Source organism: Apium graveolens, chromosome 3 (genome assembly GCF_009905375.1).
Source record: "Apium graveolens cultivar Ventura chromosome 3, ASM990537v1, whole genome shotgun sequence".
NCBI lineage: Eukaryota > Viridiplantae > Streptophyta > Magnoliopsida > Apiales > Apiaceae > Apium > Apium graveolens.
The window spans coordinates 193237575-193251518 of record NC_133649.1 but is presented as its reverse complement, the minus strand read 5'-3'; the positions used below and the strand labels follow the sequence as shown (position 1 = coordinate 193251518).

General features: G+C 36.2%; 2 protein-coding genes across 2 annotated transcripts; one reads left to right on the top strand and one right to left on the bottom strand.

The window, feature by feature from the left end:
- The first annotated feature begins 6348 nt into the window (after nucleotides 1-6348).
- Nucleotides 6349-8234, top strand: LOC141710947 (GDSL esterase/lipase At1g71691-like). Its single transcript, XM_074513430.1, has 5 exons — nucleotides 6349-6759; nucleotides 6885-7006; nucleotides 7109-7348; nucleotides 7455-7704; nucleotides 7792-8234. The coding sequence occupies exons 1-5, from the start codon at nucleotides 6444-6446 to the stop codon at nucleotides 8010-8012; spliced, it is 1149 nt and encodes a 382-aa protein (XP_074369531.1). The 5' UTR covers nucleotides 6349-6443; the 3' UTR covers nucleotides 8013-8234.
- Nucleotides 8235-9786: 1552 nt separating this feature from the next.
- Nucleotides 9787-13516, bottom strand: LOC141712996 (elongation factor 1-gamma 3-like). The gene is made up of 7 exons (XM_074516174.1): nucleotides 13360-13516; nucleotides 12381-12530; nucleotides 12231-12291; nucleotides 12095-12147; nucleotides 11861-11962; nucleotides 11268-11769; nucleotides 9787-10327 (listed from the first exon to the last, which is right to left on the bottom strand). The coding sequence occupies exons 1-7, from the start codon at nucleotides 13366-13368 to the stop codon at nucleotides 9948-9950; spliced, it is 1257 nt and encodes a 418-aa protein (XP_074372275.1). The 5' UTR covers nucleotides 13369-13516; the 3' UTR covers nucleotides 9787-9947.
- Nucleotides 13517-13944: the final 428 nt, after the last annotated feature.

Sequence of the window (13944 nt, the reverse complement as noted above, 5' to 3'; positions counted from 1 at the left end):
CTGTCTAGGGAGACTTTCTCTTTCTCAGGCTCAGTGTACTCTAAAGGACCTTTAGATACATAATGTGCTGGAATAACCATATCTCCATCTGTAGATTCCTCAACTCTTACCATGGGAGTGAAAGGGCCATTTTTGAGGATCTGAATATACAGTGGATTGGCCATCCTGATAAACAACAACATTTTCTTTTTCCATAATGTATAGTTAGATCTGTCAAAAGTGGGGATTTTGATGCTGATAAGTTTCTGTGTATTCATTCTTTCAAGATCTTTAATCTTTTTACTTTCAGATTTTGCTCTGATACCACTTGTTAGGTAATGAATACAATACAGAGGGGGGTGAATGTGTTTTAGACAATTTTAATGGCTTTTTGTTTTTCTTAAGCTTGGTGAACAAAGCAGATATACAAATGTAACTTGTAAAGATAGTGTGATTTAAATGAGGTAATAATACATGCACAGGGACACACTATCTTTCAAAAACTTCACTTAATTTTATATTAAAATCAAGTATGTGTTTTGCTATAAATTTTTGAGTTCTTATTATGTTAAGAACTCAGCTTCTCTCTTGAGAGTTACAAGAAATTTGAGATCTTTTTGTTACAACTAAACAAAACAGCCAGTGTTTACTTTATAGAACGGTAAGCACTGGATATTACACAGCATGCAATAGCATGTACTAAACCCTATTTTTGGATATTCAAATCTTTCTATTTCTGGCTAAGTGTACCTTTGCTAATCTTGCACCCCTTTCTTTACCTTGCCAGTTAATCTTGGCCTTTTATTGTGTACTCTTCAAGCTGCTTTTTGTAGACTTGTCAATCCAACTGATTGGATTGTTTGTTGATTGATAATTTTGGATATTGAACCGGTCTGCACTTTGTACTTTGAGTTTTACCTCGAGATCTCCAGTTTGGTATATAGAGAACTTGACATCTCGATAAGTATATTGGATTATCGAGATCTCTCATTGCTCATTGCTCTATAGTTGTTTTGACTTGTAGAGGTCTCTGAGTTCTCTATAAGAGAATTTAGCTTGTCGAGATCTCTCATCTTCATGTCTTCACTTTGGCTTATCGATATCTCTGAGTTCTCTAGTGGAAAATAGACTTATCAATATCTCAGAGATCTCTAGTGATATTTTGACTTGTTGATATCTCAGAGATCTCTAGTAATATTTTGACTTACCGATATCTCAGAGATCTCTTGTGATATTTTGACTTATCGATATCTCTAGAGTTCTCTAGTGAAGAAATGACTTGTCGATATCTCTAATCTTCATGTCTTCAATTTGGCTTGTCGATATCTCTGAGTTCTCTAGTAGCTTTCCTGACTCCTCTAAAAGTCATTCCGAAGTTCTCGAATGATTTCTCTATAACACTTAATCTGTGACTTGTAGAGATCTTGACTTAGAACATTTTTCTCAAAACAGATTTATTCAACTCCAAGCTTTTTTATAATTCTTATGAGGCATGATCTTCTTGATCTTCTTCCATATAGAATTCTTAGGCTTGATACTGTTTACAGAAAAATACTCCAATCTGCCCTATTTACATTTTTACAGACTTAAATGTTACAATACATAATGCAAACATAGATTATGATACAACTTACTTAAGGTTGTCAATTTGACTTAGTCTTGTTAGTGTACAGGCATGTCTTGCACAACATGACATATTAAGAGCTCCATATCACTTGATACTTTAAATTTTTACATCAAAACTTAATTTTGGACAAAATCGAAATTTTATAATGCAAGTTTACCTTTTGGATATCAATTAAGTTTACTTGTCATTTTCCTTTTCGATAACTTCTCCTTGCTAATATTTATTTCTTCTGTTACATTTTATTTCCCTGTCATACAAGTACCAGTGTCAGTGCATATTAAGAGATAACATGACTCATTTTTCTCGATACAGCAACTACACCATACTGGCCTTCTATTAACACAGCTGAACAATCTTTATTACAAGATAAACTGGATACTGGTTCTACAAACTGGCTACACATTTCATAAAGAATCTGTAGTCATTTTACTACTAGACCTGTTCATATAATCCATAAGTTTGGTTGGAATGAATAAATGATTTTGTGTAAATATCCAGTTTATGTAGTTGGTTCATGATTGTGGAATATGTAGTCTTATCACTTCTTAAGTCTGCATGAACTCAAGCTGAAATCAGTTGCAAATAGTATATTCCTCTTCGTCTAGATGATTTTGGTATTTTGCAGGTATTGACTCATGTGAGGAAATTTCAACAGGTATTAAACTAAGAATAAACATTTAAAATAAGAATAGTCCATTGCTTGTATGAATTCATCATTTAAAGAAGCGTTATTAAACTAAGAATAAACACATATGAATCATAATTATATTCACATTGGCTCCCTACTAATATCAAAAAGAAGTTTGCACTGATTTCGAATATATAAATCACATTGGAGTCCCTTATCTCTGGATCGCGTTTCAAAACTCTTTTTCTATTTTTATATTTCTGATGTCCAGTATATATAAATTGGTTTTAGGTTTATCAATTCACAAATTTGATTTCATATTGTAACACTACAATTTTTTTTTGTATAGTTCAGAAGTATGATGCACAGTGGAAAGCATTCTTTACTGCCCCCTAAAAGTCCCCTAGTATTTCCCCGTCATATGTGGATTATGTCCCTCTTCCTGCTATTGGGTCGTCTTCGTTTAAGCTTAATTTTATTTCTTGGCCTAAGATTTCTTAATTGATGCTTAAACAAAACACATTTCTGTCAATAGACTTCTCTTGCACTCCACAATTTCTATATCATAATTCAAGTATGACTTCCCTGATATAGCTCCTATTGACAAATTCAACATTTTTATGCATCCAACTGATATAATATATATTTTCAGGCAGGTAGTATGCTTCATGGTGAAGGAGACTGCAAAGGATAGAGAGGGAAAAATATGCAGAAAATAGAAAATTGATAATGAATTTAATTGCACTTCTTTTGGATTTCGGATGTTTAATTTGTAATATGTCACTTTCTATGATGATTCTTGTAAAAATTCAGATGATGTGGTTATATTGTTTAATTAAGTGAACTTTTTTTATTCAAGTTGTAATTATTTTTCTTTTTTCGGTTTTAAACCGAAACCGAAAAATTACAACCGAACCGGGACTTTGAAACCAAAACCGAAATCGTTAATTCGGTTGCGGTTTTTGATTTCTAAAATCGAAGATATTCAGTTTCGGTTCCGGTTTTATTCAAAAACCGAACCGAACCGTATTCTCCCCTACCAAGCACTAGTCATGGTTGAGACTAACCAAGATAATAAAAGGAAGGCCACAGTAATTCAAAAATAGCAAAGCCATAAGAAGTATCGTCCTCACTAAAAAAAGGATCTAGGAAGGAGGTTCAAGTCATTGAATCCAACCCGAATCCAAAATTGATCGAGCCGGGTTTAGATGAGCCACGATAAAGTAACCAAGTCATGGTAGTGATTGAAGTAGACCCATCTCCGGACCACGGCAGTCCTACTATGCAAGCGGCCAACCTTGGAACAAATGAACCAAGGGAAAACAACCAAAGAAGGGCATCGACCCAGGCCCACGTTTACATGAAAAAAATACTGAAGCCTAGATTCAGCAGCTTATCTCACCCGGGACAAAGCAAAGATTGAGGCTGAAGTTGAGACAGTAACAATCCTGATTGATAAAAGCAACCCTTCCAAGACGGTGAAAATAGGGTTCGGGCTCGAAACAAATTTTAGACAAGAATTGATAACTCTGCTCCGGGATTATGTAACAATCCCAAAGACATGCATGGGTTACAAAATTCTGTAGCAATGCATAGTTTAGATGTGAACCCGGGCATAAAGCAAATAAAGTAAAAAATGAGAAACTTCGTCCGGGAGAGACATAAATTAATAGATGAAGAGGTGGAGAATTGTTCAAGGAAGGTATCATATGTGAAATCAAATACCCGAAGTGGCTAGCTAATATAGTGATATTTCGCTCATAACCCGCCAATCTGGATCGGCAATGCAAGTTTAACCCAATTATACATCTCTAGTCCAGACTAGCATTATCCTGATTAACCTATTTCTACTCGGCAATCAGTCAAAGCCCTATCCCAAAAACACTTCACACGAAAATCAAACACCGAAATACGCAAATATAGCCTATACTTACACATATATCCAAGAACGAACACCAAAAATACCAACAAAAAACCCATAAAATTGAAACCAAAATCAAAACAAGAACAACCAAATTTGATAGAAATCTGAACCCAAATAACCCAAACAAATCACAAACACAATCATAACAATACTTCAAAAACAACAACACATCGGTATATATATTCAGCCCAAAACCTCAAAATCGAAAATGAAAAAGCTTATGAATGCAAAATTCAAATAAAAAATCGAGAATAATAAACGAATATAGAAAGAAGAGATAGAAGCTTACACGTCAAGTCGAAGAAAGAGACGCAACAGAAAAGCAACAGCGGAGCATCCTTCACCCTTCGTTTTCTTCGGAAAATTGAGTGAGAATATGAATATTTTACTGTGTTTGATTTTGGTAAAGTAAAAAGAAAAAGCAAGAACACCCATTTTACAAGGGGCGAAGAAACTGAACTCCGGAATTCAGGCATACCCGAGTATGTATCTACCTAACATATCCGGGTTAGGAACAAGAAAGCAGCAAAATTTTTACAAGGTATTCTCTCTTTGAATCCGTATATGTATCTACACACACAACACGGATTGGGGGCAACCAATTCCTCTCTTTGAACCCATATATAGCTCTATACACCCAATCCGGATTGGGGGCAAAAAAGTAGCAAAATTTTCACAAGACAACCAATTTTCTCTCTTTGAACCCGGTATGGCTTTACACACCCAACCCGGATTGGGGGGCAAGAAAGCGGCAAAATTTTCTTAAGGCAGCCAATTTCTTCCTTTGAACCCGGATATGGCTCTACACACCCCGCCTGGATTGGGGGCAAGAAAGAAGCAAAATTTTCTTAAGGCAGCCAATTTCTCTCTTTGAACCCGGATATGGCTCTACCCATCCAACCCGAATTGAGGGGCAATAAAGAAGCAAAATTTTCTCAAGGCAACCAATTTCTCTCTTTGAATCCGGGTATGACTCCACGCACCCAACCTGGATTGGGGAAAGAAAGCAGCAATTTTTTTTCCAAAGCCAACACCACTCTACTCCCTCATCCAGAAAATCTGCATAAGAGCAAGTCCAACAATGTCCTAATAAATGCCTTATAAATATAATAAAATATTATGTTATAGTGATTTAAGATAAATTTGTTGTACATCAACTCCAACAATATGCCCTATATTTGTGCCTTATTACTAAAATAATAATATATTTAAATTATAATGAAGAGGGAAATTAAATGATGAGAGGAGAGAGATGTGTAAAAAGGGAGGAAAATAATTTTTTAATCCTAGCGTTTCAAGGTACCACTAGGACATTATTGGAACACTATTTTGTCCAAAATGCCTCAAATTTTAATTTAGGACAAGCTTTTAGGGTACTCTTGGAAGGGGTCGAATGAGAGGGTATAAGTATCTCGGTTAGGCTTCAACCTTTCACTAAGGTGGACCAAGCCCAAGGGGATCCAGGACCCAACCCAGTCTAGGAGTAAGGTGGCTTCCCAACTAGAGTCCAAGCTCAGGGTAGGAGCCGGGTCCATCCCGACTCAGGCACAGGCCAACCCCCGGCCCACGCGTCAGTACACCTTTAGTACATTCTAAGGCGGTTCCTGCCTAGACACGTGTATGAAATCCATTTGAGACATGCGTCCTCCGCCCTAATAACGAACGGTTCTGATCTAAAGGTACCAAACCATAAACCCTACAATTGGGTTATATATACCAAGGAGAAGGGTTTTGGGGGTAACGCTATGTTACACACAAATATACACACAGAGTCAACTTTTATTCATATCGATCTTCACTTTCCCAAACCGAGTTATTACTCTCATGCTGAAGGTGTAATGGGACTCAAATCCCCCTCCAGTGTTATTTTGCAGACACCAACGGCAGTTACACCACAACCGCGAGAAGGGTACAGGCACGACATTGTAAAGACCCAAAGACCCGTCCGCATACCGGAGTTATCAAATATAGCATTGGGAAACAGAGAAGGAAAGAGGTGGGCAATGCATGTGGGAAATTATGAGGGTTATTTAGTGCTTTGTAAATTTACAGGTGATAGCATTTACTTTTCTTCCTGATTCCATCCGTCTTATCCCATGCAGTTTATTAATTGAACCTCAGTTATACTTACAAGTCTCCCGTCTTATCCCATGCAGTTTATTAATTGAACCTCAGTTATACTTACAAGTCTCATCACCTTTACTATACACTAGCTTTAGTAGGGCCATCATATATAAGCTTGCTTTCCATTTACACACACACCGTTACCAATACATTTGTGAACAATGGGTAAGTACTTGAAGTTTTCTTGTTTGAATGTGTTGCTGCGGACAGTAATACTCATGTACATTTGCCATATCAATGTTGGGGTTTTGGGGCAACAAGTGGTGGGAGATGATTTTGATGTTGCACCACAAGCAGCAGCACCAACAACAGAGATGGTTCCTGCTATGTTCGTCTTTGGAGATTCATTGATTGACAATGGAAATAACAATAATCTGGCTTCGTTAGCAAAAGCTAACTATTACCCTTATGGTATTGACTTTAAGGCTGGTCCTACTGGTCGCTTTTCCAATGGCTACACTATGGTTGATGAGATTGGTAATCTCTCTCTCTCTCTCTCTCTCTCTCTCTCTCTCTTGTACCCTCCCTCCCTCCCTCTCGCCCCCCTCGGTCTCTGGTTTATATCTTTTAATTTCAATTACAAAGCAAATTTGGACATGCAGCTGATCTCTTGGGACTACCTCTGGTGCCGGCATACTCTGAAGCTTCAACTGATGATATGCTTCATGGTGTCAATTATGCTTCTGCTGCGGCCGGGATTCTTGATATTACAGGAAGAAATTTTGTGAGTAAATAACAACAACAATGTTTAGCTACTTATTTACTGCTGACAAGTTAAAAGTTGAAATTGGTATTCTATAAATGATTTTCAATGTTCTCTTGTTAGGTTGGTAGGATCCCATTTAACAGGCAACTTGAGAACTTTGAGAGTTCGCTAACTCAAATCAGAGCAAGAGTTGGAGCAGCTAATCTAGCACAACAGCTATCACGGTGCATCTTCTTCGTTGGAATGGGCAGCAATGACTACTTAAATAACTACCTAATGCCCAACTATCCAACCAAAAATCAGTATAATGGTCCACAATTCGCAGATCTCTTAGTTCAGCAGTACACAGCCCAACTCACAGTAAGATGGCCAAAAAATAAACACCTTCAAATATCCATGCTTTTTGGTTTTGTTATAAGTGATTGAAGAGATTTTGATCAATCTTTAATTGGTATTTTTGGTACAGAGACTCTACACTCTTGGAGCACGGAAGGTAATCATAGCAGGTCTTGGATTAATGGGTTGTATTCCCAGCATTCTTTCACAAAGTACAACGAGTCAGTGCTCAGAGGAAGTTAACCAGCTAGTTTTACCTTTCAATGCCAACACCAAGACAATGATCAATAATCTAAACACTAATCTTCCCGGTGCAAGAATAACCTTCATTGACATTCACAACATGATCCAAGATATCCTCGCCAACCCTGGATCCTATGGTAAATTTTCATCAGCAAAATGAGTGTTTAGATGAGTAAATTGTTTAGTTGTTATAACGTACTAATCGTTACTTGGTGGATCTGTAGGATTCAGCGTTCTAGATCGTGGGTGCTGTGGTATTGGGAAGAACAACGGACAGATAACATGCCTTCCGATGCAGCAGCCTTGTTCAAACAGGGATGAATATGTGTTCTGGGATGCATTCCATCCAACAGAAGCCGTGAATGTACTAATGGCAAGGAAGGCCTTCACTGGAAATCAAGATGTTGTTTCTCCCATCAACATCCAGCAGCTTGCCAGTCTCTAATATAGTATGGGATTTGGAGACAACAGAGTTATCGTACAATGCGCGGACTGTTGCTCTTGCTATAATTCTAGCTACTAGGTTAACTAACGCTTAAGGGTTGATGTAGACAGAGTTTGGATGGTTGTGCTTTCTTGTATGTTAAAAATGTTTTTGAAAAAAATTGCCTGGTTATTGTAGAATTCAAATCTTGATCATCACATATGTAGACAAAGTACCATTTTCCTAGTACAGATGAAAACATAAATTCTTTCTCTAAAATGGTCAAGGAATCACAGCGCTGATAACTTACACAGACCAAAGGAGCACAAAATGTGATTAGTTCAAAACACTATGAATATCCGGAACATGAGGAGTCATCTTGTCGAATCACATTAAGTTCGATTAGAAACGTATCCAACTTCGAATCACATAGTAGTTCAATCATCCGAGCCGATTTTGATATTTTTATGGAGTTCAAACTTTGCTACTCTGCACAAACTATGCAAATTAAAATGAGTTATTCAAGACTCTCTCTTGTTAGCCTAACATTTTTCTTCTTTACCTTGTTCAAAAATTAATCCCTCTGTTTTTTTTATTGTTATTTTGACTTTTGCATATATTTTAATATATTTTGACCAACTAATTAGAATTATCATTTGTAACTTTTATTTTATAAATAAAAGTAGACAACTTCTATTTTAATTCACAAAAAAAAATAAATTAAAATCATATTACTAACCGGTCAAAATACACTGAAATGCGTGCAAAAATCAAAGCGATAAATAAAAAAATAAAGTGAATATTACATATATTTGAGTTGAGATACTATTTAAATTTAATATTTAACGCAAGTTTTATCCACTATAGAATATAGAATTAGATTAAATTAAAGTATTTATATACGAGAATGCTAATCAAGCTTTATTCACAAAAATGTAGGATGAATTTTCCACGTTCCCCGTACTTCCTATCCGATATTTGACATGTTTGACCTTAAAATTCAAATTATCAAATCTGTATACAAATTCAACTCGCTTATAAAGCTGTAGATCACATATCACAAACCACCGAAATTGTCCTGTTTAAGTTATTATTTGTGTGTTTGATTGTCTCGCTTTATACGATGTGTCTCGCTTTATACGATGTGATGGTTGTGTTGAAAATTAATTGGATGGTGTATTGGGAGATCTGGATATCTCGCATCAACAACACTTTCGGCAGGTTTATAGCTGGTGTCCGGCAGGTAGATAGCTGGGGTGCGTTTGGAACGGTGGTGAAAATCACATGTGTTCACCTCTCACAAAAAATATTTGTTCATAATATGAGGCATCTAAACTCCGTTGTTGCAACTGAGTCCTCTGAACATTGCAATATAACTGAGTCCTCTGAACATTGCAATATCAATCGAATTAATGTGAGGGTCAATTGTGAAGCTACTGTTTTCGGGGGAGATGCGTGCTGGATTATCCGGAAAACCATTACCTTCATTTTTAATTTTCAGAATATTCAGTTTGTTAAGCAATCTGAAAACAAAATGCATGATCAGTTGGGGTTTGTCCCGATTGAATCTCTTTTAAGTCATTAATGAAATCTGCTTTAAATTTGACAAAAAAAACCACCGAAATTAAATTCCTAACCTTTTTTTTACACCTTTTACTGCAGGAACCCAAAAACACAGATTAAAACAGTAGAAGTGTCAAGACAGGCACGCTTAAAATTCAATTAAAAAGTACACGGAGATTTGAGAAGCTAGGCTAACCATGGAAACTACAGCAAGGGACACCAAAATCAAACATGGCCAAAATGAAGATAAGTTAAAATCCAACCCACATGAGAGAGTAACACAGTAACGGGGAGAAACAAAAAGTACAAGGTAATTTAGGCTTAAAAATCTCAGATGACGTTCTATTTCAAACAAAAACTACATAGTATATCACTGGAAGTTCACATAATAAATCACTTGAAACACTTGGCATCCAATAAAGCCTCGCCTTCAAAAGGCTCGTGATCTTCTATCATTTGGCTAGCACGCTCCTTTTGAGCTTCATCAGTAATATCAACTTCCGTCCACTTGTACAGCTCCATGTCGTAACACTCCTCCATTACAAATTTAGGGATCTCTTTCCCGCGGAAAAGCCAGAGTCCCTGGACCTTATATGGTGGCTCTGAACCAATAACCAACATCTTACCAAACGCATACTTCCGTGCCAGATCCATACGCTGCAAAAATCCACCCACCTTGTTCATAGTCACGAATGAGACTGTATTCTCATCATTGTACTTGTAATCACAAAACCAAAGAGAGTATCCCTCAGGATCATACATATCCCAGAATCCTGCACATAAGTCAAAAGATACCGGTCAGTTTCTAATGGAAACATACATGCCTAACAATCTCAATTAAAAGACGTGGAAGGCACAAAACTAATCATCTAATTATAGATGTAGCATACTTGTTAGATCACAATAGTCTAGATAGATTCATGTATGCACGTAGAACATTTATCCATGATTATCCGCAAACCTACTCACTTGTCATAAAATTTATATTAATACTAAATAACTGTTGTACCGCATGGTAAAGAGAACTAGAAATGATAGTCGACCATTGCTCATGGCAACTCAAAATTATATATATAATAATTCCTGAATGGGTGAGATGAATGTCGCTGCATATTTCACAGAAAATCAACTACGCAGGTGAAGTCACATATTCCCTCTATATAAAAAATATACGTCGCTTGACTATTTGGCACACATTTGCTTTTACAATATTGTTTAAATTATTTATTTTCTCTTGTAAATTAAGATATTAATTAAATATTTTTTAATCACAAAAAAGAAAGTACGCGGTCAAGGCACTTTAAAGTGTGTCAAATAGTCAAACAACTTATATTTTAAAACAGAGGGAGTATCAACAAGCAAGAGTACACACATAAAATATCATCATTCCCAAACAATCTCTGAATCACAAATTCTTTGGATGATTCTCACTAGAGTATTTAAAACTATGCACATGACTCTATAAAGGGAAATATAGTACAGTCTGAAACAAAACAAGTTCAACAGTTGTTTAAAACGATGAGAGAAAGTAAACCAAAGGCAATCATGGGACTGGAAAGACAAACACCAACATTAAACAAGAGGCGCATACAACCATAGAGATATCAGTTACATGCAACCATTAACTTTAGCCTTAGTATGACAGGGATTGCCAAAATTCAACATAACCTTTACAAACCACACTTAAATTTGCAAGATTGTTTATAGTTATACCTTTGACAGCAACCTCGCGGAAGTTGGACTTGGTGTTGGAATAAAGCCTCTTCCAATCATCCAGTATCATTTTACTGGGAGGAAGCAGATCAAGTGGGTTCTTTGCCTTTGGCTTGGGTGCTTCTTCTTCAACAACTTCCTCAGTTTTAGGCTTCACGACTTCTTTCTTGGGTTCTTCCTTAGCCTTTAGTTTTGCAGTTTCCTTGGCAGGCGTTGGCTTCTTTGCCGAGGGCACAGGGGGCACTGAATCTGTCTGCTTGACTTCACCCATAATCTTGGAGAAGTTTGGTTGATTAACCATGGTCCAAAAATACCTCTCAACATGTGGAAATTCCGATGTGAAACCCTTAGTCAGAATTCGACTAAATCCAAAAGACAAGGTGCATGTCATAATAATATCAGCCAAGGTGACACTATGCCCAACAAGGTACGTGTTGGAAGCAAGATGGGTATTCAAGGCCCCTAGTGCTCTCTTCAATCCAGCAATCGCAGCTTCCTCGGCCTTGTTCACATAAATGCTATGAGTCACGATAATTTGTAGAAAAACAAAGAAAACTGATGTTGAAGTTAAGAAAGAAGGATATTTGACTTACAGGAGGAAGGTATACAGCATAACCCATTCGTGGATATCCCCATCGGGATAGATTCGTGTAAACCTCCAGAGATGCAAAATCAATCCATTGATCAACATGAGCCTATAATTTAAACATTGAAAGCTTAAGAAGCATATGGTAATAATATAACTGGCTATTCTCATGATAAAATTAAAATAGTTCTAGCAAGTGGAGGGTGAATGCCCGCATGATAGTTGAAGGCAAATGACTTACATAATCAATTGGTGAAGAGCCGAAAAGAGCATTGTCAGGATTCAAACGAGCAACTGTACAGTGAAGAAAGAAACTACAGATAGAGCAGCAAAATACAGTTAAAATATCAATTATGAGAAATTAGTTTCACCCTCACCATAACGTGCTATGGCATTACTCTCAAAAACAGCACCATCAGGGGTTTCAAGCACCGGAATCTACAATAAAGTAGTTTGTTACAGATAAAACGCAAGTCCTGGGAAATATATACAATAATAAACATTTATCATTTAAAAATAAAACACACCTTTCCCATTGGGTTCATTTTCAAGAATTCGGGGGTCTTATTTGATACACCCATTTGAAAATCCTTAACCAGTTCAACTTTCACAGCGCAGTATTCTGCTGCTATGAGTGTTTTCCAGGCATTGTGATTTCCATTCCCAGCATGCATAATCTACAAGAAAAATACATTATAAAATGTGCTACAACACATTGTCATATGTTACTTCAACATCACAACATAAACCACTTTTTACCTCTAAACGTACACATCATAGCTCTAAAGGATCCACTGGTCTAACAGTGTTTACCTCATATATTCAATTTAACACTATAAAAGGCTCTGAGTTGCATATTCGTAAAGTTCAAGAACACAGGTTACAACAAGTTGAAATACTATATTGGATTACCATCAGTTGAACTCGGACTCAATTTAACATTTAAACTACAATTAGCAATTGGTACTGAAATGAGTGAATCAAATATACTTGTCCAAAAACTAATATCATCATATACCAATGGTCACAATAATAACCACGGATTAGAAAATCATTAAACAAACCTAGGCAGTTAAAGTACCTTATTAACAACTAATCAGAGTGCTAAACATAAGCATTAACCAGATGTAGTTTACTAATAATAATATTGATAGATTATAATTTTATCACCAACCTAAAGTATATATAACGTTAGTCAAAAGAAAGGTACATAATACCTATACATAAATTCACATTTATTATATTTAACTGTCCAATTCTACCCCCTAAAACCGCAACTTTAAATTCCTGTCAAACGGTGAAGCACTTGTGACTTACAGATTGCGATCGAGGTGCATCTTTAAATTTTATTAGTCGAAACTGATTGTAACACTAAAGACTATGACTACAAAAAAAGTAGGCATCGATTCACTGATAAAGCAAATAACAAGTGAATTAAATCAACAAAAAATACAATAGATATGAACATATTATGTAGAGAGTAAAAGAAAGATGTAGAAAATGTACCAGAGCCATGGCGTAACGCAAGTAGAATCAGCCGCGATGTAATACAAGAAAAGATAAAGGTTTAGGGTTTGTGTAGTGTGTGTGGGTCAAGTGTGATGCGATGCGAGTGTTAAAATACAGCCACATTAAGTGCATTTGGATGGGTTTTATATAATGATAAACAACCTTGTCGGTCAAGATCTGGAAGGCCCGGTCCAGTTTTATATTGGAGTATTCTCCAAGCAAGATATATTTAGCAATACACTGCTCATGGAGCCGGCCCATTTTAAGATTAACTTGCCCTTAACATTTTAAAATAGACTAATTTGCAATTTTTATCCCAAGACATTGGGTGAATCCCAGTTCTGGTTTTATATTTTATACTAAAATAATTTGCGCCCTAAAATTTAGAAACACCGTCAATATGCATCCCTTTAACGTTTCAGAGACGTTAACATTATTATCAGAGGGGTATTTCTGATATTGCACATTTTCAAAAATTTATGCAAACATAAAATATAGTCTGCATCCCATATTTTATATTAAATTTTATTTTAGGTTTATAACTTTATACTGTAACAGTTTGCATCCCAAATTTATTTTAAG